Raw genomic sequence first — 23,685 nt, 5'->3', positions numbered from 1 at the left:
ATTTAATGACAGTCCTTTTACGTTTGGTATGATGACATCTTGGTTTTAAAGTCTGTGTTAGACAAACACATTTCAGTCGGAACATAAAAGCCCCCGATTTGCCCATGTATTTGCAATTCCGAGTTCCGCAGACACCTTCGTTTAGAAGTCTGTAATAGGTAAACACATTTCAGCCGGACTAAAAATGCCCCCGAATTGTATATATTTGCAATGCCAATTTCCCCATGCTCCTTGGCTTTAAAGTCTATGTTAGGGAAACACATTTCAGTCGGAACAAAAATGCCCCCGACTTGCATGAATTTGCAATGCCAATTTCCCCACGCTCCTTGAATTTGAAGTCTATGTTAGAGAAACACATTTCAGTCGGAAGAAAAATACACCCGACCTGCATGAATTTGTAATGCCGATTTCCCCAGACACCTTGGTTCTAAAGTTTTTGTTGGGGAAACACATTTCAGCCGGAACAAAAATTCCCCCTACTTGCATGTACTTGCAATACCAATTTCCGCACGCTCCATGGATTTGAAGTCTGTGTTAGGGAAACACATTTCAGTCGGAACAAAAATACCCCCGACTTTCATGTACAGTAGAGCCCCGATTATCCGCGAGATAGTCGGGCTAGGCCATCGCGTTTAACGAAAATCGCGGATAATGCAATACAAGACTAAAAATGAGGTACAAACACGAAAAATATATATTTTAGCATGAAAACTATGTTTCATCAAACATAAATTATTGAACTATCAATCTTTAAGGTCGTGTACATCAGTAATGTGAGAGCCATGACCAAAACAAAAAAGCAAGACTCTACCACTCACTGACAAATTTCGGGAATGTTTATAGATTTACTAGGGAACTCACATTCGCGGATAATCCGCACCGCGGATCAACCGCTCGCGGATAATCGAGGTTCTACTGTATTTGCAAAGCGGATTCCCCCAGGCACATTGATTTTGAAGTCCGTGTTAACACTCCTATACTCGCGCATTGGTCTGTCAGACCGAGAAATCAATAATTCGTTCATTTCTCAGAAAATATCAACACTACGACTTTGTGTTGGTACAAAGGGGACGTGTGCCACTTTTTTAACACTTTCGGTCTGACACACCGACGCGAGTGTAGGAGTAACTTTTTTGGACAAGTGCCTTTTTTCATATTCTAGAATATTGTTGAATGAAATGTATAAATTAATGTTAGTGGCGAGGAATATTTATTGAATATAATGCATAAGATCATTACCGGACTATTCTTATTTGATTTCAGTTCCTTTTGTAACTGGATTGAACGGATCCACATATTAACTATTCGTCGGCATATTTGTCGTTAGATTCATACGTTCAAAAGCAAAATATAAATGTTTTACTTTCGTATAGTTATTCGCTAAATATAATGGTCATACATATACACACTTGTGGAAGAATAGTAAACAGTAAACTATAAACGAATCGGTTGCCTATTGGAATTTTTAACAGTTACAGTTTCGGGGATATTTTTCTATAATGGACAATATCGACAAGAAAACAAGAAAAAGAAAAGGAAGTTCCTAGAAATCCTTTTATATCATCTTTTTATGCCTCATCTAAAAAAAGGCATTAATTCTTAGTTTACCAAGAAAACAGAGACAAAGAATATTAGAAATATGCAAACTTAACATTCCAGAACCTGAATCATCTGATAATTATCTAGAAGGCCGTTATACATTCTTCTTTTCGATAAAAGACTCTAAAACCACGCAACAACTGCATTAAATGTAAAAAATATGTTTGTTTCGAGCATGCAGTTATGCTATGTTCTGATTTTTGACGTGGGACTACGTCTAACCGGAATATATGGAGGGTAAAATGAAAACCTAAACACAGAACATGCAGGAAAAAATGAAAGATTTCGAATGCTTATAGCTCGAACATTTCGTACTGGATAGGAGAGATGTTTGCATCACTTGATAGGGAATATTTCTACGCATCTATCGCAACTAACAAAATGTTGTTTTTCATTAGATAAACAATTGAATAACTGTAAAATATTAGGCGTTATCTAAACGCCCTAACTGCATCGTTTTGATTGGCCCGATTTACGGTTTCCCTAACACAGCCATCAAAACCAAGCAGCCTTGGGGAAATCGACATTGCAAATACATGAAAGTAGGGGGACTTTTGTTCTCATCGAAAAATGTTCCCTAACACAGACTTTAAAACCAAGCAGCGAAATCGGCATTGCAAACACACGAAAGAGCCTAGAGGCGAGTGAACTGAAAAGTTTAAACCCTCTTAAAGCCAAAAAGAAGAAAAAGAACACACGAAAGTAGGGGGAGCTTTTGTTCCCACCGAAATGTGTTCCCTAATAGAGATTTCTAAACCAAGGTGCCTGGAGAAATCGGTATTTCAAATTCATGCAAGTCGGGGGTATTTTTGTTCCGACTGGAATGTGTTTCCCTAACACAGACTTCAAATCCATGAAGCGTGGGGAAATCGGCATTGCGAATTCATACAAATCGGGGGTATTTTTGTTCCGATTGAAATGTGTTTCCCTAACACAGACTTCAAAACCGAGGTTTCTGGGGAAATCGGCTCTGCAAATAAATGCAAACTGCGAGTACTTTTGTCCTCGCTTGCCTTTGTGCGGTTCCCGGAATAAATCGCCACAGAAAACGACTGCAACAGAAACCACCGCTTATAAAATGTGTAGTAGGCTATAAATATTGTGGCGCGGTATTGTATTTCAAAACAAGAATTAACCGGGCAAACGTATCGCCCCAGGCAAACGTAACGCCCCGGGCAGACGTATACCGTCCGACGCTCGCTAGAGCTCGGTCGGACATTGCTAAAGGATCGTATCCTATGTTTCAAACTAACCGGGCAATCAGTGGATCCCAGGTTTGCGTGCGAGACACCGCCGCTTCCGACGGCGGGTCGGCGGTGGACTCGGATTGCGTCATCTTGGCGGCATGGGCCGCCTCGATTCCTTATCCTCGCCAAATGGGGACTTCGTCCCCATTACATTGTCCTCAGAATAAATTTCGAAAAACGAGAACAAGAGAATAAATTTATAATAGAAATGTGAGGCACATGATGTTTTTCCCGCGCCAAATATTTCTAGCCTACTACACTTTTTCTAAGCGGTTGTTTCTGTTGCAGTTGTTTACTGTGGCGATTTATTCCGGTCACCCCTTTGTGCAGAGTGGAATATGTCTGTCCTAACATGATCTTATGAATTAACATGATCTTAGGAATTACTTAGGAACCTGGGAAAATCGTGCAGCCACTAGAAGCGAATGAACTTCCCAGTTTCAAGCAAATTCGAGATTCGAGAAGTATGTACACTTTTGGGATGTAAACTTCAGAGGGAAATGTAAAATAAAATAATCGTTTGATAATTTTTTTTTTGTCTTTATTGGAAAGATTTTCAGCCTTAGGCTGGTTCATCAAACGTTTGATAATTCTTCCGTACATATATTTTATTCTAGTCATAATACCAAACGTAAAAGGTCCGTCATTAAATTTACTTGTAACGAAGAACAATCAATCACAATAAATGAATTGACTTTACACGGCATTTGTTCATTTTTTTCACTCACAGAGCAAATATATTGAACTCAATTGAATTTGGAAACTGTTTCATTCAATCAAGAATTTAATCAATACAAACGAATGATTGCTAAGCTAAGGTAGTTCCACGTGAACCTTGCGGTTATATCATAGATATAACCTCCACTCGAAGAGTATAACTTTATATCGAGTTTGATTTACGAAAGCGCACTTCAAGCTCAAAAGAAACGTGTACCGGCTACCACTTTCCGACGTCGTCCTCCATCACTTTGGTGGGACAAGGAGTATTCAAAGGTCTACCTTGAAAAATCATCCGCTTTCAAAAAATTCAGGAAAACTGGATTAGTGGAATGGTTTCTAACGTACCAAGCTCTAGAAGCCAAACTAAAAGGTTTGATTAAAGCAAAAAAGCGTGGATATTGGCGGAAGTTCGTCAATGGTTTGTCAAGGGAGACCGCTATGAGCACTCTTTGGAATACGGCTAGGAAAATGCGTGGCTGGAACCATACAAACGAAAGTGAGGAATACTCTGACCGTTGGATTTTTAACTTTGCAAGGAAGGTTTGCCCCGACACCGTTCCTGCACAAAACGTCGTACGCGACATTCCACTTCAAAGCGATTATGAGAATTTTTCGATGGTGGAATTCTCAATTGCCCTTCTCTCATGTAACAATTCAGCTCCGGGGTCGGACAAGATTAAATTCAACTTGTTGAAGAATCTTCCCGAATGGGCAAAACAGCGTTTGCTGAACTTGTTCAACAAGCTTCTGGAGCTGAATATTGTCCCGCATGACTGGAGACAAGTGAGAGTGATAGCCATACGGAAACCCAACAAGCCGGCTTGCGATCACAACTCGTATAGGCCGATTGCAATGTTATCCTGTATTCGTAAATTGTTAGAGAAAATGATTCTACTTCGTTTGGACAAGTGGGTTGAAGCGAACAATTTGCTGTCAAATACGCAGTTTGGCTTCCGCCGAGGTAAAGGGACAAATGATTGTCTCGCGCTGCTATCTGCTGAAATCCAAATCGCATTTGCTCGCAAAGAACAAATGGCTTCCGTTTTTCTCGATATCAAAGGGGCATTTGATTCAGTTTCCATGGAAATTCTCTCAGAGAAGCTTCATAATCGTGGACTTCCACCAATTCTTAACAATTTCCTGTACAATTTACTGTCAGAAAAGCACATGATTTTCTCTCAGCTCGAAATCTTCTCGTTACAGTTTTATGGGCCTACCACAAGGCTCCTGCCTAAGTCCCCTCTTGTACAGTTTTTACGTCAATGATATAGATGATTGTCTAACTAGAGACTGCACGCTGAGACAACTTGCAGACGATGGAGTTATTTCCATCACGGGTACTAATCCCGTCGTTCTGCAAAAGTCGTTGCAAGATACCCTGAACAATCTGTTCACGTGGGCCCTCAAGCTGGGTATCGAATTCTCTGCGGAGAAAACTGAAATGGTCGTTTTTTCTAGGAAGCACGAACCCGCCCAATTCCAGCTTCACCTATCCGGCAAAACGATCCAACACTCTATGTTTTTCAAATACCTGGGTGTATATTTTGATTCTAAGTGTACCTGGGGGAGACACATTGCGTATTTGAAACAGAAATGCCAGCAAAGAATCAATTTTCTCCAAACAATAACCGGAACATGGTGGGGTGCCCATCCAGGAGACCTCATTCAGTTATACAAAACAACGATATTATCAGTGTTAGAATATGGCAGTTTTTGCTTCCGATCAGCTGCCAGGATTCATATTCTCAAGCTGGAGAGAATACAATATCGTTGCTTGCGTATAGCCATGGGGTGTTTGCATTCGACACATACGATGAGTCTCGAAGTTTTGGCAGGAGTACCCCCGCTTACTCTTCGGTTCACAGAATTATCCTACAGATTTCTCATCCGTTGCAAGATCATGAATCCATTGGTGATTGATAACTTCGAAAATCTACTCCAGCTGACTCCTCAGCAAGTTTTATGTCTTTATACCATGAGTACCTTACCCACGACGTGCATCCTTCACCAGGCATCTCCAACCAAGTTTGCTTTCCATACTTCTGCAATTCCTCTGTCATTTTTTATCTGTCCATGCGACAAAAAATCCATGGAATCCCAGATCACCTACGCTCCGATTCTATTCCGCCGATATTTTCGGCAGAATATGGGAAAGTTAGATCTGATAAAATGTTCTTTACTGACGGTTCATACATAAACGGGTCCACTGGCTTTGGCATCTTCAATGAAACTTCCAGTGCCTCATTCAAACTCAAAGATCCTTGTTCCGTGTATGTCGCTGAACTGGGTGCGATATATTACGCATTAGGGATCATTGAAACATTGCCCATCGACCACTATTTTATTTTCTCAGACAGTCTCAGCTCAATAGAGGCAATCCGCTCAATGAAGGTTGATAAACGCTCATCTTATTTCCTAACTAGAATAAGACAACTATTGAGTGTTTTGGTCGAAAAATTATTCAAGATTACCTTAGCATGGGTTCCCTCTCATTGCTCGATTCCGGGGAATGAGAAAGCGGACTCGCTAGCTAAGGTGGGCGCTTTAGAAGGCACACTTTTTGAAAGGCAAATTGCTTATAATGAATTTTTCCACATTCCTCGTCAGTATACGCTCGTAAGTTGGCAGCGCATGTGGAATGGTGATGAGTTCGGTCGTTGGTTACACACGATTATCCCTAAGGTCTCGACGAGTGCATGGTTCAAGGGATTGAATGTAGGTCGTGATTTCATTCGCGTGATATCTCGGCTTATGTCCAATCACTACAACCTAAACGCGCATCTCTATCGCATTGGGCTCGCAGCAAACAATCTTTGTGATTGTGGCGATGGCTACCACGACATCGAGCATGTTGTCTGGTCGTGTATCCGGTTCCATGCTGCTCGCTCTCAGCTCTCTAGAGCACTGAGAGCACAAGGCAGACAATCGGATATCCCCGTCCGGGATATCTTAGGTAGCCGGGATCCTGATCTTCTGCTTCATCTATACCTGTTCCTCAGAAACGCCGATGTCAACGTTTAATGATGTTTCCTTCGTTGTTTCCCCGTTTCATATCCCTCCTTTCCGATCGATAAACTTTTACTTAGTCGCGGCAATACATACACACACTCTTTACAGACACTCGGCCCAAAGGTTGTGCAGTCCACTGATCATTCAACAAGAGCCAAAGGTTGTACCGCTCATGACAACTCTACACGAGCTGATGATTGCGCCGCCATTCTATCCTGGATTCCTCGAGTCGAGAAAGACGCGCCACGCTAGATATGGGGTACAGACTAGGGGGGCGTTGCTGATTAATGGTCAGCTGCATCCCAATAGGAAGTATCCCGTGTCGGGCACACGTACAGAGCATCGAAGACGGCGACATACCAATTATGAGAACACTTGTAATACTAACCTCGAGTCAACCGCGAGTAATCGGTTACATATTACTAACATAGTCTAAGCAAACATTGTCAAAATATTGAACTCCCGGCCCCGTTAGGCTGACGCCATATGAGCCTTAATAAAATATATATTTTGGATAAAAAAAAATAACCCACTCATTTTTTTTTTACTCCAATGAAACCACAATCGATTAATACGTTTTTATGTTAATATATAGCTCTTTATACTTCCATGAATTATATTCAGTTGCTTACTTTTAATTAATAACAGTGGAAAATTCGAATTTCGTTATTTGTGTTGGAGTATCAAAAATTACTCAATTTTGAGAAGGGTGAATTAGATGACTATAAAACATAATAAAGACGAAGAAAACATATTTTTTGTAGTTTTTTCATTCAATCATACCCTCTTCTTCAAAAAAATGCCAATAAAACCTGAAAAATACACAATGGCAACACTACAGAGAAGTTAAATTTTCGGTCTGTGACACCGTGCGCGAGTATACGTGTTATGATTTTGCACGCGAGTACAGGAGGGTTAAAGCTCGAGTCATGAGAATTCATTCATATTTATTCATTACCATTGAATTGTCAGGAATGTTGTGACTGTTCATTTTCAATATCCCGATATGTGTGTGATTTTCTCATTGAGTCAGTGCCTTGCTCATTCAGTTATTTTTGAAGTTGCTCCGAAAGGGCAACGCAAATCGGTGGTGCAAGCGGAAATGCCAACAAAAGAGGAAGATCTGCATGCACACTCACAGCTAAGGATTGCATAGGCTTGGACGGCGAGGAGACATTATGCAGAATTGATCCGGGTAGCGAATGCAAACTTTGTCAACCAAAGCTGGATGTTGGCAATTTCATCCGCTAATCCTATAGCACAGTTTGATTCGTTTGCCAAAGAAAGCTCGAAATATTCCCATTGCAGTCGTGTCTTGGACACCACCATTTTATGTTCGTCTGTTCGGAATTTGACTCAAAAACTAAATGTTTGAAATTTGAGTCAAGACAATATTTTTTTACATCGGAATTGGAGTCTATTGAAGCATTTCTGACAAATGGAATTGGAATTGCATATTTACTATGTAAAATGAACGCATTTTAATTGAGACGGAAACCTTGCATGTTTGAACAATTTAATTTCTTGTCACTATTGTGAGCATTCTGTACTTCGTTATCTTCCTCAACGAATTTCTCTGTCTCGTCAGTGTCCGAGAAAGATGCTGATAGTGAATGAACTGGTATATTAATATCAATGAATGACAAAACTAGGGATATTTCCTTTTGCTCACATTCCGTGATCGCAGAACAGAACGAAAAAAAATTCACAGGTGGGTTGTGTCCAAGACACGACCGCATAGTTGACGTAGGATTCCGTTAGGCTATCTGCTGCACGCTGATTTTGGATATGTTTGAAGAATTACATTGTTAAACTCTTCGATAATGATTTGGGTCCGTTTTGTCTGGTTGTTAGGTATTGTTTGTTCACTCCACCAGTGTCCATAACCAAGTGATAATGATAGAAGTATGGTGATTAGTAATTAGATGGTGCGTATTATGTACCAAAGTCGCCCTCTGTGGTCCTGGACGAGATGGCGCCTGTGTTATGTATGGATGAAATGAAGAAAAAAAGCTCATCAAAACAATATAAGATAATTGCCATTATCGAACCCAATTTTTCTCACCAGAAAAAAAGTGTTACTTTAGTATAGAGAAAATATATTTGAAATGGAAAAGTAATTTCATTCATAATTTTTTATTTTCTGAGTGTTTATTCAACCCATTTCCTTTTCGCTTTAAACCCAACGGAACACGATGCTACATGCCTCAATGCGAATTTCAATTGGGCTAACAGCACCCAATAAGATATGTAGAGCATATGTGAAATCACTTTTTCGAATATTCCTTCATTTTTCCAATTTTGCTCGTCGCATGAACTTTCCTTGGGAGAAAAAAATCGTTTCAGATTTCAAGTCATTTTAACACAATAGCTACCATACACAATTTTACACTTACAGTTGTGCTAAAAGTTTTACGAAGCAACCAACATAAAAGTTCCAAATTTAAATTTTATTTATATTCTATGAAGCATAAGTGCAGCGCCCCTTTAAATTAATTCTCATCTCATCAGACATTTTTCTAACCAGACAATATGAGAATCCAATAAAGGATTCTACAATAAGAATGAGCAACATAAGAATGCCGGAATTTTCCATACAGATGGAAAATTCCATGAATACGATAGGCAGCAGTAAATAAATAAATAGAACGGAGGTAGCAGAATAGGAAAACTCTACCTAGAGTTTGTCGGTAGATATTAAGACATTAATGTTATCGTGAAGATAAGTAAAATAAAGAAAAGGGAGTCGATCGTGAGCCACGCAGGAGAACGGTGGTGTCTCCTGAAAACCAAGAAGTTGTGTTTTTTGTATTTTAGAACATAAGAATGCCGTGAGGCCGCTCGGGGCGCTGTGCATAAGTTCTATTCAGTTCATTGAAACATCATTCTTCAATCGAAAGATTCTTATTGGAACGAAAAAACACTTGTTCATCGCTCCCAACTTATTCGCCAGCACGTATGCAATCAACAATGCCCACGCTAGTTACAATGAGCACTATCCATTTGTGCGCGTCGTTAGTTAAACTATCGAGGGTTTTTACATGCTGATTTCTCCCAGAAACCATGGATTTGAAATCTCTGTTAGGGAATACATGTCGGTGGGAAAAAAGGTCCCTCTACTTTCATGTATCTGCAATGCCAATTTCCCCTAGGAAGCTTGGTTTTGATGTCTCTGTTTGGGACCTGCCGCATATGTCGTCAAATTCGACCTATCAGAAGTGGGTATTTTCGTTAGGATATGGGTTGAGATTTTTCAATTGTTCGATAGTTAGTTTCATGACATATATTATTTTATTCAATGTAAAAAATTGTTATGGAGTGCCGAAATTGATTGACGCAAAAATCTCATCAATCCATCATGAAATGACTGAACAATAAGCATTTGAAATTGGACAATTTTCACGGTGCGCTCGATTTTCAATTTGTACCCCAATATGTTCCCGAAAGACGTAATCCTACGTCAAAAGAGAATGAACAAAACTGGATATGAATCAACTGTGAGGAGCTTGCTGTGGTTGTGAGTCTCAGGTTGTGAGGTTCGGCGTTGGTTCATTTTCGGTATCCCGAATGCAATGGTATAATGATCGAGTGTGGTCGGAAATTCAGCTGAAAAGATTGATGTGATACAGATATTTCCAAGCACTGGTCGGCATACGTTTGCCTGGTGCATTAAGTGCGATTCACATACAACATACACGTCACGTTCACGTCCCATCACGTCACGATACGTCAATGATTCTACCATGCAATTCCCATGAAAACATTCACATACACCAGCAACGTAACGACCCGTCAGCATACGTTCAACGAAAACGACCGGCAGGATTTGTAGAAAAGAATAATTGACGGAGACGGACGGCTCGTTTGGTTTTTGTCTGGGCTTTGTGTCTCGGCTTTTGTTTTGATTTGGTTGTACAGTAATTTACATCTAAATCGACATTAAGCTAATTTAACCGATCTGTGATGCAACACGTTTAATTAGACATTTTTACCTCTAATTGGACATTTTTGTAAATATTGATTTCGGGTCCCAAATTATGGCCCCACATTGAAAGTCGCCACCAGTCGCAAAAGTCCAATTACTGGTCAAAATCGACTCCAATGCGACACTGAGTGGTGCCTCAGCATATCGCATTATAAGTAACTTACTGTACTTTTTATGCCAACATATCTCTCAGCTCCAAATTTCGGAGTGAAAATCATTCGCGACTAGTTGAGAGAATTATTCTATTTATTATTATTGTTGAATAAGGGTCGCACTACGGGGTTTAAGCATTTAAATAATGGAATTCAATGATTCTCATTGAATTTTCCAAAATTCGAAACTGATTTTAGGCATGCTGATTTGAAAGAGTGCATTGCAATTCAAAATTGTTGTAGGTGGCGACACCATGAATAAAATTAATTGAATCATTCGTTTGGCATTTGACATGACGGTGCTGGTGGAAGCATTGACTGCATGTGTGAATTGGTGGAGACGTTGACGGAACGTAGACGTTCTTCTCCGTAACGTGCTATGTGAATCGCACATTAGGCGGCGGTGACACTGGATGCAGAAAAGTGGTCGTACGAATTGTATCCAATAGCGAAAGTAAACAACCACATTGGGTTGTATTGGTGTGGTTACATTGCTTTCCCCCTTACATCGTTCGAATTCGTCAGCTTCTATCGAACAAAATTGTTTGTTTCTCTTCATACAATCGAATTTTCGTGCATACTCCTATCCAAAGTATCCTTAGTTTGCCGGTTAATTTTTGTTTTGAAATACAATACCGCGCCTCAATATTTCTAGCCTACTAACTTTTTCTGAGTGGTTGTTTCTTTGGCAGTCGTTTTCTGCGGCGATTTATTCCGGGAACCGATTGTAGATAACTAAAGTCGATCGGATTACGAAGTTCCAAATCCGATCGGGTTCCGGGATCGGGATCGGATACTTTGTCGGTAAAATGACACTTCCGTGATCGTTATATAACAAAAATCCTCGTTCCTTCCAAAAATCATATTTTTAGTGTTACGTAATTTGTGTACGGCGCCTAGTTGCTCATTTCATCGATAGATCGTATTCATATGAGGAACTGCTGATGGTGAAGAGCACGACCTGGAGTGAACAATGGAAACAAATATTTGAGTGCTTCTAAACGCCTTGAGCAGCACTACATTAATTAGACTGAAAGTTCCGCCTATAAAAGTGCTGAATGACAACTTTATCTAAAAAACCACTGTGTGTTGTGTACCAAAAAGACCCCTATAAATATTATGGGTTTTATCTGTAGGTCGTCCTATCTGCCGGAATTATTTGGCAATTACTCTTCTTCAGATGTCTCTAAGTAGTACTAGTAAAAAAGATGTTTAACGCTCCCTTCCGTGACAGTGTTTTGCACACTGCCGTGACCAGGATTCGAACCTGGGTTACTACGGCCACAACGTAGGGTCCTAACCACTAGACGATCACGGCTATCGGGAACATGTGATGTTTTCGTGCTTTTTCTAAGTACAGTAGGAATCAACAGAATTACGATATAATGAACAAACTCTTTCAATCATTCTCGATTGCTCAGATGTTTACTGTTTTGCTTATCGAAAATCGACGAAAAGATCGATCAAAACATCCATATTTATGAGGGTTTTCGTGCGCTCAGCGTGTTTTTCCGCCGAAAACAAATTAACACATTCCAAATCAATTAGCTAATAGTAAAAATATAGTTAAGAGTTTGGCTTCTTTAAACCTATGTAACTGAGCCTGTAATAATAAACGAATTAAAAAAAAGAAAATCAATAAGCTAACTTTATTTGTTCTTCAACATAAGCTTCAACAAGTCAACTGCCTTCGCCATGTCCACCTTCTGGTCTGACAGCTTGGCTATTTCTCCGGCCAACGCGTATAACATTTTGTCCTTACCATTCCGATACTTCTCCACCACCTTTGGATTATCTTTGATGACTTTCCTACAGTACTCTTCGATCCGCCCAACATCGGTTATCATCAGCCAGCCCTTGTGTTTGGCTATCTCAGAGGGGCTTTCTGTTACATTTTCAAGCGCTTCCTGTAGGATGAGCCTCGCTAGGTACGGATTGATTGTGTTGCTCTCCAGCATATCGACCACTTCGGCGAGATGCGCGGAGGTGATTTTACACTCTTCAATTTCAATTTTGTTTTTATTCAACACAGTTAGCAGTTCGTTTATGAGAAAATTGGCGACAGTCTTTGGGGATCGGGCATCCTTGTTGGATGTTTCTGCTATGGCTCGGAAATGGGAGTGGAGCGTGATGTCGTTCTGCGTACAAAAAATTTAAGTTGCATTTAAATCAAATAATTCAGACGGGATCGTACCTACCACCAAAATAATAGCCATTTCGGGTGTGAGCAGATGTTCTTCCACCAGTTTATTCCGTGTCGCCTCCGGTAGCTCTGGAAGATCTGCCAGAATTTGCGTTGCATCTACTGTATCCCCATCCGAAAGTGTCCCTCCAACGCGAACATGTAGCGGTGGTAAATTCGGCTCCGGCATAAATCTATAATCCTGAACCACTTCTTTGTCTCGCATAGCGATGGTTCTCCGCTTAACAGCATCCCACGCCCGGGTTTCATTGAAAATACGGCCACCTTCGTTCAGTATTCCGATTTGCCGCTCAACCTCGTATTCCACGGCTTGTGCAACCGCCCGGACCGAACCGATGTTTTTTACCTCAGTTCGAGTCCCTAGGGGCGTGTTTTCACGGTGCACAGAAATGTTGGCATCCACCCGGAGAGCACCCTCTTTCAGGGTTAGGTTCGAAAAGAAAAATATGAGAAAAAAATCAGTCTCATCCGTGAAAGTGTTTTGCACACTGCCGTGACCAGGATTCGAACCTGGGTTACTACGGCCACAACGTAGGGTCCTAACCACTAGACGATCACGGCTGCTGAGACATGTCAAGAGCATGGTTATTTAGTGCCATTTGAATGCCTAATGTGTCCCTCAAATATTCATCAAAGTGGCATTACGCATTTCGAAACGAGTAACTCGTTTCGAAAATATTCGAACCCAAATCGAATTGGTTTTAGTATTATGTATCATTTTCATGTTAATATTTTCAGTGTACTAGATTTAGAGATTTAGAATTTTGGGTTCGTAAACAAAGCTAAGTCAAAGTGGTCGAAACGAACAAAAATCAATCATTTCGAAATGCGCATTGTCACCCCAAGGCGCTTGTATAAATGTATAACAGGTGAAACAACATCATCACTTTAAAGAGAATGGGATTACGGTTTGTGGAGCGGGGGTTGTTTGTTTTGTTATTGCTAGGATACGCCATTTTTGCATTTTCACATGCGAGAGTAGTGGATGAACTGGATGGGAAGGAAATTCTACAAAATCATCCCTTCTTTTTCACATAAATTCGCGAAAGCCGAACATAGTAGGCATCGTTCGAATAAGCGTCGTAGCAGTTTGTAGAGAGCCGCCGGCAGCGTTCTGATGCTGTTTGTAAACAATACCGACAGCAATTCCAATATGGCTGAAAGTGCATTCCATATGATTGTTTCACCTGGTATATATAGAGGCGCCTTGGTCACCCCTGGTTTCAAACAATTGAGTCTACATGTTCACTGCAATTGATTAACTTCTCATCTTGAAAAATCTTACATTAGACTGTCAAAGCACATTTTTTGAAATAATTTTTCATTTAGCTTTTATGAGTAATAAATCTTAATAAATTTGCCACCTGAAAAAAAACTGCGTCGGCCGGGAATCGAACCCGGATCAACTGCTTGGAAGGCAACTATGCTGACCATTACACCACCGACGCTTTTTTTTCACCTTGAAATACACTATTGGCTTTCGCGTGCTCGAAATAGAGTTAGAGCATAAAAGTGGTGCAGATAGTGATCCCCGATTTTTAAATTTAATCGTTCATCACCTAATCGAATATTTTTCAGCTGTTCGTTATTCGATATGATTAATATTTCTTGCCATATGCCCTTCCGTTGAAATATTGCATTTCTTCAAACCAATTTCCTCCGGTGTTTCTCAGAGGTCCGTTTTGGGACCGCTCTTCTTTTCACTTTTTATAAATGATTTACCGTCAGTTTTGAAACATTGTAGTATACATCTTATGCTTATGATGTTCAAATTTATTTATTGATTGTATTGATCGTTTCAGTGTGGACGATATTGTACCATGAAGATTAACAATGACCTGCATCGAATTTATTGCTGGTCAGAGAAAAACCTTTTGCCCATAAATTCTTCTAAAACTTAAGAAATGTATATATTAGGCTGTCAAAAAAGTCCTGCGGTATTTCCGCGAGGTGTCGTTGTAAGCGCGTAGTTCTAGTTGTATTCATTGTATCGAGTCATACTATAGCTTGTTGGAAAGGTATTTTTGCTATAATATAGTCCTTGACAGTGTTTTGTTTGGTTCAGTCGTTCGTGAGTTATAGTGTCGCAAATATGGAGCAAAATAAAGAGAAAATCCGACATATTTTACAGTACTACTATGACAAAGGCAAAAATGCATCTCAAGCTGCCAATACAATTTGTGCAGTTTATGGACCCGATACAGCTTCCATTTCCACCGCACAACGATGGTTTCAACGTTTTCGTTCTGGTGTAGAGGTCGTCGAAGATGCGCCACGCTCCGGAAGGCCTGTCGTCGAAAATTGCGACAAAATCGCTGAATTAGCCGAGAAAGACCGGCATAGTAGCAGCCGTAGTATCGGCCAAGAGCTGGGGATAAGTCATGAAACCTTTATTAACCATTTGAAGAAGCTTGGATTCACAAAGAAGCTCGATGTATGGGTGCCACATACGTTGACGCAAAAGAACATCTTTGACCGTATCGACGCATGTGAATCGCAACAAAATCGAACCGTTTCTGAAGCGGATGGTGACAGGCTATGAAAAGTGGGTCACTTACGACAACGTGAAGCGCAAACGGTCGTGGTCGAAGCCCGCTGAAGCGGCTCAGACGGTGGCCAAGCCCTCATTAACGGCCAGGAAGGTTCTGCTGTGTGTTTGGTGGGATTGTCAAGGAATAATCTATTATGAGCTGCTTCCCTATGGCCAAACGCTCAATTCGGACCTGTACTGCCAACAACTGGACCGCTTGAAGGTAGCACTCATGAAGAAGAGGCCATCTTTGATAAACAGAGGCCGCATTGTCTTCCATCAGGACAACGCCAGGCCACACACTTCTTTGGTGACGCGCCAGAAGCTCCGGGAGCTCGGATGGGAGGTTCTTTTGCATCCGCCGTATAGTCCGGACCTTGCACTAAGTGACTACCACCTGTTTTTGTCCATGGCGAACGAGCTAGGTAGTCAGAAGTTAGCCACAAAAGAGGCCTGTGAAAATTGGCTATCCGAGTTTTTTGCCAATAAGGTAGCGAGCTTCTATAACAGGGGTATTATGAAGTTGGCATCTCGTTGGGAACAAGTCATCGAACAAAACGGCGCATATTTGACTTAAAACAGATGATTGTAACTAATTTTATGAACAAATGAAAATTCAAAAAAAAAAAATACCGCAGGACTTTTTTGACAGCCTAATATTAAACTTAACAACATCACCTGACTTATATGTGCTAGTTATTAAAAACGAACCAATCCTATTTGTCAACAAATTTACCAATCCTGGCGTAATTTTTACCTATAATCTATGTTGAGAATCGCATATTAACTCGCAATGTGTTAAAATTTTTGGTGTGCTTAAACAGTTAAATTTAGTTACCAAATATTTAGAAGTCAAAGTCAAACAACTCAAACTTTTCAAAACATTTTATGTATGGTGATTTTGTATACACCAATGCCACTAAACCATCAATTAACTAACTAAAAGTAGTTTTAAACTGTTGCATTTACAAAAACAATTATTGGGGTGTCTATTCAACCAATTCTATAAGTACAGAGTTTGTTCTATCTTGTTTCGTTCGACATCAACTGAATCGCCTAATTATCTATTTTCCAAATTAATCCCATTTGGCAATACATGAGTAAATCATTTTTTAAACCATTCCATTCGTCGCAATATTAGAATCAGTCGCTGTTCTCTAGAGCATTGTATATTGGAATCAGTTACCAACTAATATAAAAAATTGTACATCTAAACATAATTTCAAGTGGGATTTACATTTTCTCCTAATAGCATTAATTAGCTCACTGTAATTTGAGAAATGAATGCTGCGTGGTGCTGTGGTTGCTGTTTGGTTTACTAACGTGTTTGTAACATCTCTTCATCAGCTGTAAAAATAAAAACAAGCTAGTGCAACAAACTCTACCCGAAACAATGTTAATTAATATCGAAATAGAAATATATGAATTGGAGTTAACTTTTTCATATTATACAGATTTTCTGTGTGATAGGATAACATGATTCTTTGCAAATAACAGAAAAATTGTTGTCATGTTTTCTCCTAGTGCAGATTTTTTTCACTGATAAGAGGTACTTTTTTTATCCATTTAAATATTCAAAATAGAACGCTTTTATTCTGTATACTATTTTATTTAGTATACTAGCTGACCCGACGAACTTCGTCCCGCCCAAAATAGATTTTGTGAACGTTAGTGAGTCCAATCACTGAACTTTTCATTGATTGATTACCCTTTGACCCTTTACAATTTCCTTTTACTATAAATTGGCTAGTACTTCTACAAAAATTCGTCCTCATAATATAACATTATTTTCAGACACAATTCTCGTTGCATGGAATACATGTTTGATACAGAGAATATTACAAAATGAAGACAGCTCAAATCGGACCATTCCTTCCTCAGGTTTAGGGCACACCAACACATTTGGCCTTCCATTTGTTTATATAGATAGAAGATATAGGAATGCGTTACTCCGTCTGAAAATCCTTTTCCACTTTCGAACAAAAATCAATTTCGTTAGCGCCAACATCAAATGGACTAACAACGCTTAGCTAATTGTAGAACATATGGGAATTCAATTTTCCGATTTTCCTCTCCGCTATGTTGATCTACGAGAAGAGACGAATACAACAAAATACAGGAGGCTAAAATCGGACCATCCCTTCTTCGGGTTTTCCGCTTACCAACAGATTTTGCCTTACATTTTTATTTATATAGATTATTTATATTTGTGATATACATCGCACAGTTCCGCACAAATGTGCTTGATTGAACGCTTTATAAAGTCCAATTTCTCCAGCTTTGTAATTTCCGTGCAGGTGATTGCTTTCAGCCACTCCTGATCTTTCAACATCGTTATTCTTTTGCAGCTGTTCTGACTGTTTAGACCAGTTGAAAAGTTGGACTAGTTGAAGAGAAAAGCCCTGATTTTTATAATTAACGTATCATTTCGTCTTGTTCTAAATATTTGATATGCGTCAAGATATAAACTGAGAGTGATCCGGCTTTTCCTATTGATAGTTGAATATCATTCATTCCAGATTAAGAAATCACCAAAATATTATAATCAGTGGATGATATAGTAATACCATGCCAAATAGCTGATCGCCTAATACAATTTCGAATCTTCAGTCGTTTATATATATAGAAGATATAGGAATGCGTTATTCCGTCTGAAAATCCTTTTCCACTTTCAAACAAAAATCAATTTCGTTAGCGCCAATATCAAATGGACTAACAACGCTTAGCTAATTGTAGAACATATGGGAATGCTGAAAATGCATTTTCTATTGATAAAAAACGGATCATCTTCCGACACCAAAGCTGTCAGAATCATCCATTTCGTTTTATATACAACTAAAATTGGGTCACTTCTTTACAAAATTAGAATCAATTTCGCATGAATTACAGGCAGTTTCTAATTCGTGGCTCACATTCAGTTCTCAGTTTGAATAATCTATTTGGTGGGGTTTCGTCCAAGCTTCGGCATGTTGTAGTTTGTATCTCGTTGCACGCTCCGCACAGGATACTTCTCGACGAAGCTTCTCAAAGTATGATGTTTACAGTATTTGTTATAATCCAGGAAAGGTCTGAATGCATACCAAATAATCATCTGATAATTGATTAAAAGTGAGCTCAAATGAGGAACGCATTGAGCAAAGTTTAAAGCTTCTTTAAAACAAAGAACGGAACGTAACACATCAATAGAATGGATTGGATTTTATGAACCTCTAAAATATGTGAATCCGTAAAAATATCATATAAAACTACTGTAAATCATGAAAAGGACAATATTATTTATATGTTTGGAAACATTTGACTACCTGATTTAACAAAGGTGACAAAGCTGAACTAGAGCATTCGAAAAAGTGGACAAACCATGATCATATTTTCGACTGGACAAACCAACATCATTTACCTTGATCGAAAGATTAGCGGACATCACCAGGTACAGATAGTGCGCAGAAGCACCAGTTGTGTTCATTACTCAAACCAAATGAATAATGAATTAATGAACCCTCCTCTTCTGCGTGAGAAGGTGAACATAAATTTTATTATGCCGTAAATGACAAAAAAAAATCCTGCGTCGGCCGGGAATCGAACCCGGATCAACTGCTTGGAAGGCAACTATGCTGACCATTACACCACCGACGCCACGTAAATCAAATTCTCAGAAGTGTCATTTGAGCGTATCCAATTACGAACCAATTTTACCTTTTCTTTCTTTCTTTGTTTTTAAGAGGCTTTAAACTTTGCAGTTCATTCGCCTCTAAGTCAATTTTACCTTCCATTCTACAATTGCAGCTACCCAAGCGAGTGAGAATCAGAATCATTTCCTTTACCAAAGCGGCAGCCTCTTCTCCCGTTTCAAGATCTGGCTCAAACACTAATTCCATCAGCGGAATACCAGCTCGGTTGAGATCCACCAGACTCCTGTAATGCACCTTGAAAGATCATTCACATCTTCGTATTCATAAGCGGAAAACAATACTTCCGCTCCACGGGATCGTGCAGCGATTTTCCGCTATCCTGTTCCAACTGCAATTGCAGCAATCGAGCAGATTTGTAGTACGGCTTGCGCGTAACGCCGGGAACGAAAACGGGAAATCTTAACGTCCCACTTCTCGCTAGAGGAGCCCGCTGTTGAGTTATCTGATAACCGGCCGGTAAATCAGCGTAGAAATAGTGCTTCCGATCGAACATTGAAACCGGATTGATCTCACAGTCCAGTGCAAGAGCAGTTCGAACGCCGAGCTCGACGCATTTCCGATTCAGCACAGGGAGCGTTCCAGGTGTTGAGGCATCGAACAGTGACACGCAGGTGTTGATGGGGGCCCCGAATGCTACCTCCGAGCCCGAGAACAATTTGGAGGCGGTTTGTATCTGGGCATGAATCTCCAGACCGATGACACTCTTCCAGCGGTCAGGTCTTCGAGAATAAGGAAATATTACTGTCGCGTACGTATGGGATAATTCCAATTCTTACCGAGAAATTACTTTTGTAGCTGCTTTTGTCGCATAGTGTTTATGTGAAGAAGCTATAAATGCGAGTTGATTTTTCCGCAACAAAATGTTTCGAGCCATTCTACGCTGCTTTTGATCAGTTTATGATTACAAACAAATCCACATATGCGCCACTCTTCGTTTTTGACAGTTACTTTCGAGTTCTCCCGTTTAGCAACAGCTGTGTTTTCAAGCAGTTTGTTTGTTGTGTGAGAGAGGTTTTTAAATTAGTGGAAACATGCTGTGCTAGTAGCTCGTTAAAACTCGCGATCATTCTTTGGTTTTTATCGAAGTATATTCGAAAATCAGTCAACATTTTGTTCACTGAATATAAAAAGAATCACATTGCATCTAGGGAAGTTATTTAAAATACCATTCTACGATGGAAAGCCGGAGATATACTAATGATTAAGGAGATAGCGCCTCAAACATACATTTCAATTGTTATTTCACCCTAAACCTGATAAGAGTTTTCTGTCGAATCTTATCCAACTGTTTGTGGATTTATATAAAACAATACAAATGAAGTGAAAAATTAAATTTAAGAGCAATGTTTTTTGCTGATATTGAAATCAGCTGCCGGTGTTTTTGTTTTGAAAATTGCTGCCAACCTTACGGTGCTAACATCCTAAAAAGTTGTGTTCACACAGTTGATACAACCCGAATAAAATAGAACAGTTAGTTCAACAACAAATATTGTAGAAATGGAACGGACTGTATGATTGGATTATTTTTCTTGCTTTCCTTAGCTGGTAAAATGATTACACGAAGTGGTGAGTACTATTTTTTTTTCTATTTTCCAATTCAAAATATCTTCCGAAAATATGAAAGAGTTATCAAAAATTGAAAAATCCACAATGAAATTAGGGGTTGTTCACTACGTGGACAGAAAAAGCATGATTTTAGACTGCTCCTCCCCCTCCGTGCAAAAGCGTGGACATGTTCGAACCCCTCCCTCTATTGTCCCTTTGGACATTTTTCTTGTTTTATTAGAATAATTAAGGAAACGACTCAATTGCGCCTGAACTAACTTTTTATTTCAATTTAAGTTTATTTTGTTTCAAATTTTACTGACTGTTTGCTGCCACTGAGGCACATTGAAATTGTACGATAGAGAAATGAGTAGCGAAACAAAGCATATGTTTCTTATGAGTTTAATTTTGAAATATGTGTGAGTATGCAATATTTTTATATTGAGGCTATCTGGTTTGCCGACACGGAAACGCCCAATATACAGTTGACCAGGTTGAGCTTTACTGATTGTGATTGCAAAAGTATTGTCATCACGTAGAAAACATATTTAGGTGCATGGTTTTGAACGTTGATTCAACTTTGCCGATTGAACGGAGTGGTATGATAATCATTTCATTCGAAAGACAAAAAGTCCAAGGATTACAAGATTCCTAAACCAATGAGCCTAGGGAAATCCGCATGGCAAATATTAGGCTGTCAAAAAAGTCCTGCGGTATTTCCGCGAGGTGTCGTTGTAAGCGCGTAGTTCTAGTTGTATTCATTGTATCGAGTCATACTATAGCTTGTTGGAAAGGTATTTATAGTCCTTGACAGTGTTTTGTTTGGTTAAGTCGTTCGTGAGTTATATTGTCGCAAATATGGAGCAAAATAAAGAGAAAATCCGACATATTTTACAGTACTACTATGACAAAGGCAAAAATGCATCTCAAGATGCCAATAAAATTTGTGCAGTTTATGGACCCGATACAGTTTCCATTTCCACCGCACAACGATGGTTTCAACGTTTTCGTTCTGGTGTAGAGGTCGTCGAAGATGTGCCACGCCTCGGAAGGCCTGTTGTCGAAAATTGCGACAAAATCGCTGAATTAGCCGAGAAAGACCGGCATAGTAGCAGCCGTAGTATCGGCCAAGAGCTGGGGATAAGTCATCAAACCGTTATTAACCATTTGAAGAGGCTTGGATTCACAAAGAAGCTCGATGTATGGGTGCCACACACGTTGACGCAAAAAAAACATCTTTGACCGCTTGAAGGTAGCACTCATGAAGAAGAGGCCATCTTTGATAAGCAGAGGCCGCATTGTCTTCCATCAGGACAACGCCAGGCCACACACTTCTTTGGTGACGCGCCAGAAGCTCCGGGAGCTCGGATGGGAGGTTTTTTTGCATCCGCCGTATAGTCCGGACCTTGCACCAAGTAACTACCACCTGTTTTTGTCCAAGGCGAACGAGCTAGGTAGTCAGAAGTTAGCCACAAAAGAGGCCTGTGAAAATTGGCTATCCGAGTTTTTTGCCAATAAGGAAGCGAGCTTCTATAACAGGGGTATTATGAAGTTGGCATCTCGTTGGGAACAAGTCATCGAACAAAACGGCGCATATTTGACTTAAAACAGATGATTGTAACTAATTTTATGAACAAATGAAAATTTAAAAAAAAACCGCAGGACTTTTTTGACAGCCTAATATATGCAAGGTGCAGGTACCCGCATACATTTTTGCACTCCGGAATGTGTGCGAACTTCAAAAGCGGTATGAACACAATGCTTTGGCTCCGTTATTCGAGACTGCATTTGAAGATATCCTTTCATATCTTCAGGTCACCGAACTTCTACGTATACCGTTTGGCAAAATATTGATAACAATTTGCTGCGAAAACGTCCATTGAACAATATGCGTTCAACTTCTATGTCAAAATCAAATCTTTGTGCCTGAAGTTCATCAAATCAAACAAATTTGCGGTTCGAGAAGTACATACACTTGAGAGCTGCAATAACTTCAAAGGGAAATGTAAAATACATTGATCATTAACCCATTCATATTTCGGAAGTCCACGATAAATGAATGAAATGAATAAGGCATCGTGCCATACGTCAGACTTGCAACGAAGAACGTAATCTATCACAATGCATGAAGTGATCTAAATTGGGATTTTTTCGTAATTTAATTTAAAAATTATTTAATTCAATCACTGGTTTAATCAATAATTCAATCAGTATACTCAAATAATTACTAAGCCAACGGTAGTCCTACGTCAACTTTACTCTTAGATATAACCCATCCATAGTTTTTGTTATCATTAAAAAAAATAATTTCAAGAAATGAAAAGACCAAGGAGTAAAGTGGATAGAAAACATGGAAATTTTTTATGTGATTTCGGAACGCTGTAGCTTCGATATAAATGATGACAAAAAGATAAATAATACAGCGTTTTCATGCTACAAATTTCTAGTTTAGGGATATCGTATGTCAATTTTTCAGTTTCAGTGTGTTTCGTTTTAAACAAAAACATTTCAAAATAAATAAAAAAGTTTCTATTGTGATCCGACACTTCCCCCTCTTTAAGGCTGAGGACATAGTAAACGTGGTGCGATGCAATGCGGAGCGATGAATTGGAGCTCATCGCGTGCTATGACATACTGATCGCTTCAGATCGCGCGTTTTTTGATGTTTCATTCCACTCCATTCCACATGTAAACAACCCATTACAAGGATGCCAGATATGATAACACATCTTCATTCTGTAAACAGTTGAATTGTGAAACATTTAATTTGAAAACGAATCGTATTTTTCTCAAAAAAGCTTCAATCGACAATTTAAATTGAAGGTACATCAAATGAAACATTTTTCTCAGTGGCAGTGGAAATAAAAATTGAGTTGTTGAGAGGAAAAGTAATCACATCTTTTCCTCTCAACAACTCAATTTTTATTTTTGTTCGATGAGTTCGGTTGTGAAGATATTCATAGATAAATCGTCTGGCAACCATCACTTGCGTTCACTCGCGGCAAA

At 39.5% G+C, this 23,685-nt stretch overlaps 2 protein-coding genes and 4 non-coding genes across 6 annotated transcripts in view; all 6 read right to left on the bottom strand.

Moving 5' to 3' along the window:
- LOC129762811 (zinc finger protein 771-like) overlaps positions 1-23,685 on the bottom strand; it is a 51,109-nt gene that overhangs the window by 20,691 nt on the left and 6,733 nt on the right. The window lies entirely within an intron of this gene.
- Positions 11,959-12,030, bottom strand: Trnah-gug (transfer RNA histidin (anticodon GUG)). The gene has a single exon. It is a non-coding gene; the product is annotated as a tRNA-His (tRNA).
- On the bottom strand, positions 12,348-20,071 carry LOC129762810 (glutamyl-tRNA(Gln) amidotransferase subunit B, mitochondrial). The gene is made up of 5 exons (XM_055761349.1): positions 19,911-20,071; positions 19,416-19,853; positions 19,209-19,357; positions 12,911-13,332; positions 12,348-12,850 (listed from the first exon to the last, which is right to left on the bottom strand). The coding sequence occupies exons 1-5, from the start codon at positions 20,006-20,008 to the stop codon at positions 12,362-12,364; spliced, it is 1,596 nt and encodes a 531-aa protein (XP_055617324.1). The 5' UTR covers positions 20,009-20,071; the 3' UTR covers positions 12,348-12,361.
- Trnah-gug (transfer RNA histidin (anticodon GUG)) lies at positions 13,405-13,476 on the bottom strand. The gene has a single exon. It is a non-coding gene; the product is annotated as a tRNA-His (tRNA).
- Positions 14,292-14,363, bottom strand: Trnag-ucc (transfer RNA glycine (anticodon UCC)). The gene has a single exon. It is a non-coding gene; the product is annotated as a tRNA-Gly (tRNA).
- Positions 19,007-19,078, bottom strand: Trnag-ucc (transfer RNA glycine (anticodon UCC)). The gene has a single exon. It is a non-coding gene; the product is annotated as a tRNA-Gly (tRNA).

This window comes from Toxorhynchites rutilus, chromosome 1 (assembly GCF_029784135.1).
Source record: "Toxorhynchites rutilus septentrionalis strain SRP chromosome 1, ASM2978413v1, whole genome shotgun sequence".
NCBI classification, from domain to species: domain Eukaryota; kingdom Metazoa; phylum Arthropoda; class Insecta; order Diptera; family Culicidae; genus Toxorhynchites; species Toxorhynchites rutilus.
The sequence above is the reverse complement of the archived record's forward strand: the minus strand, read 5'-3'. Positions and strand labels throughout refer to the sequence as shown.

Excerpts from the sequence above, each read along its gene's own strand:
- LOC129762810 (XM_055761349.1), bottom strand. The coding sequence starts at position 20,008 with ATGGCTCGAAACATTTTGTTGCGGAAAAATCAACTCGCATTTATAGCT. Across the intron at positions 19,854-19,910 it reads GCTACAAAAGTAATTTCTCG|ACCTGACCGCTGGAAGAGTG; the intron begins GTAAGAATTGGA and ends TTATTCTCGAAG. Across the intron at positions 12,851-12,910 it reads AAATGGCTATTATTTTGGTG|AACGACATCACGCTCCACTC; the intron begins GTAGGTACGATC and ends TTTTGTACGCAG.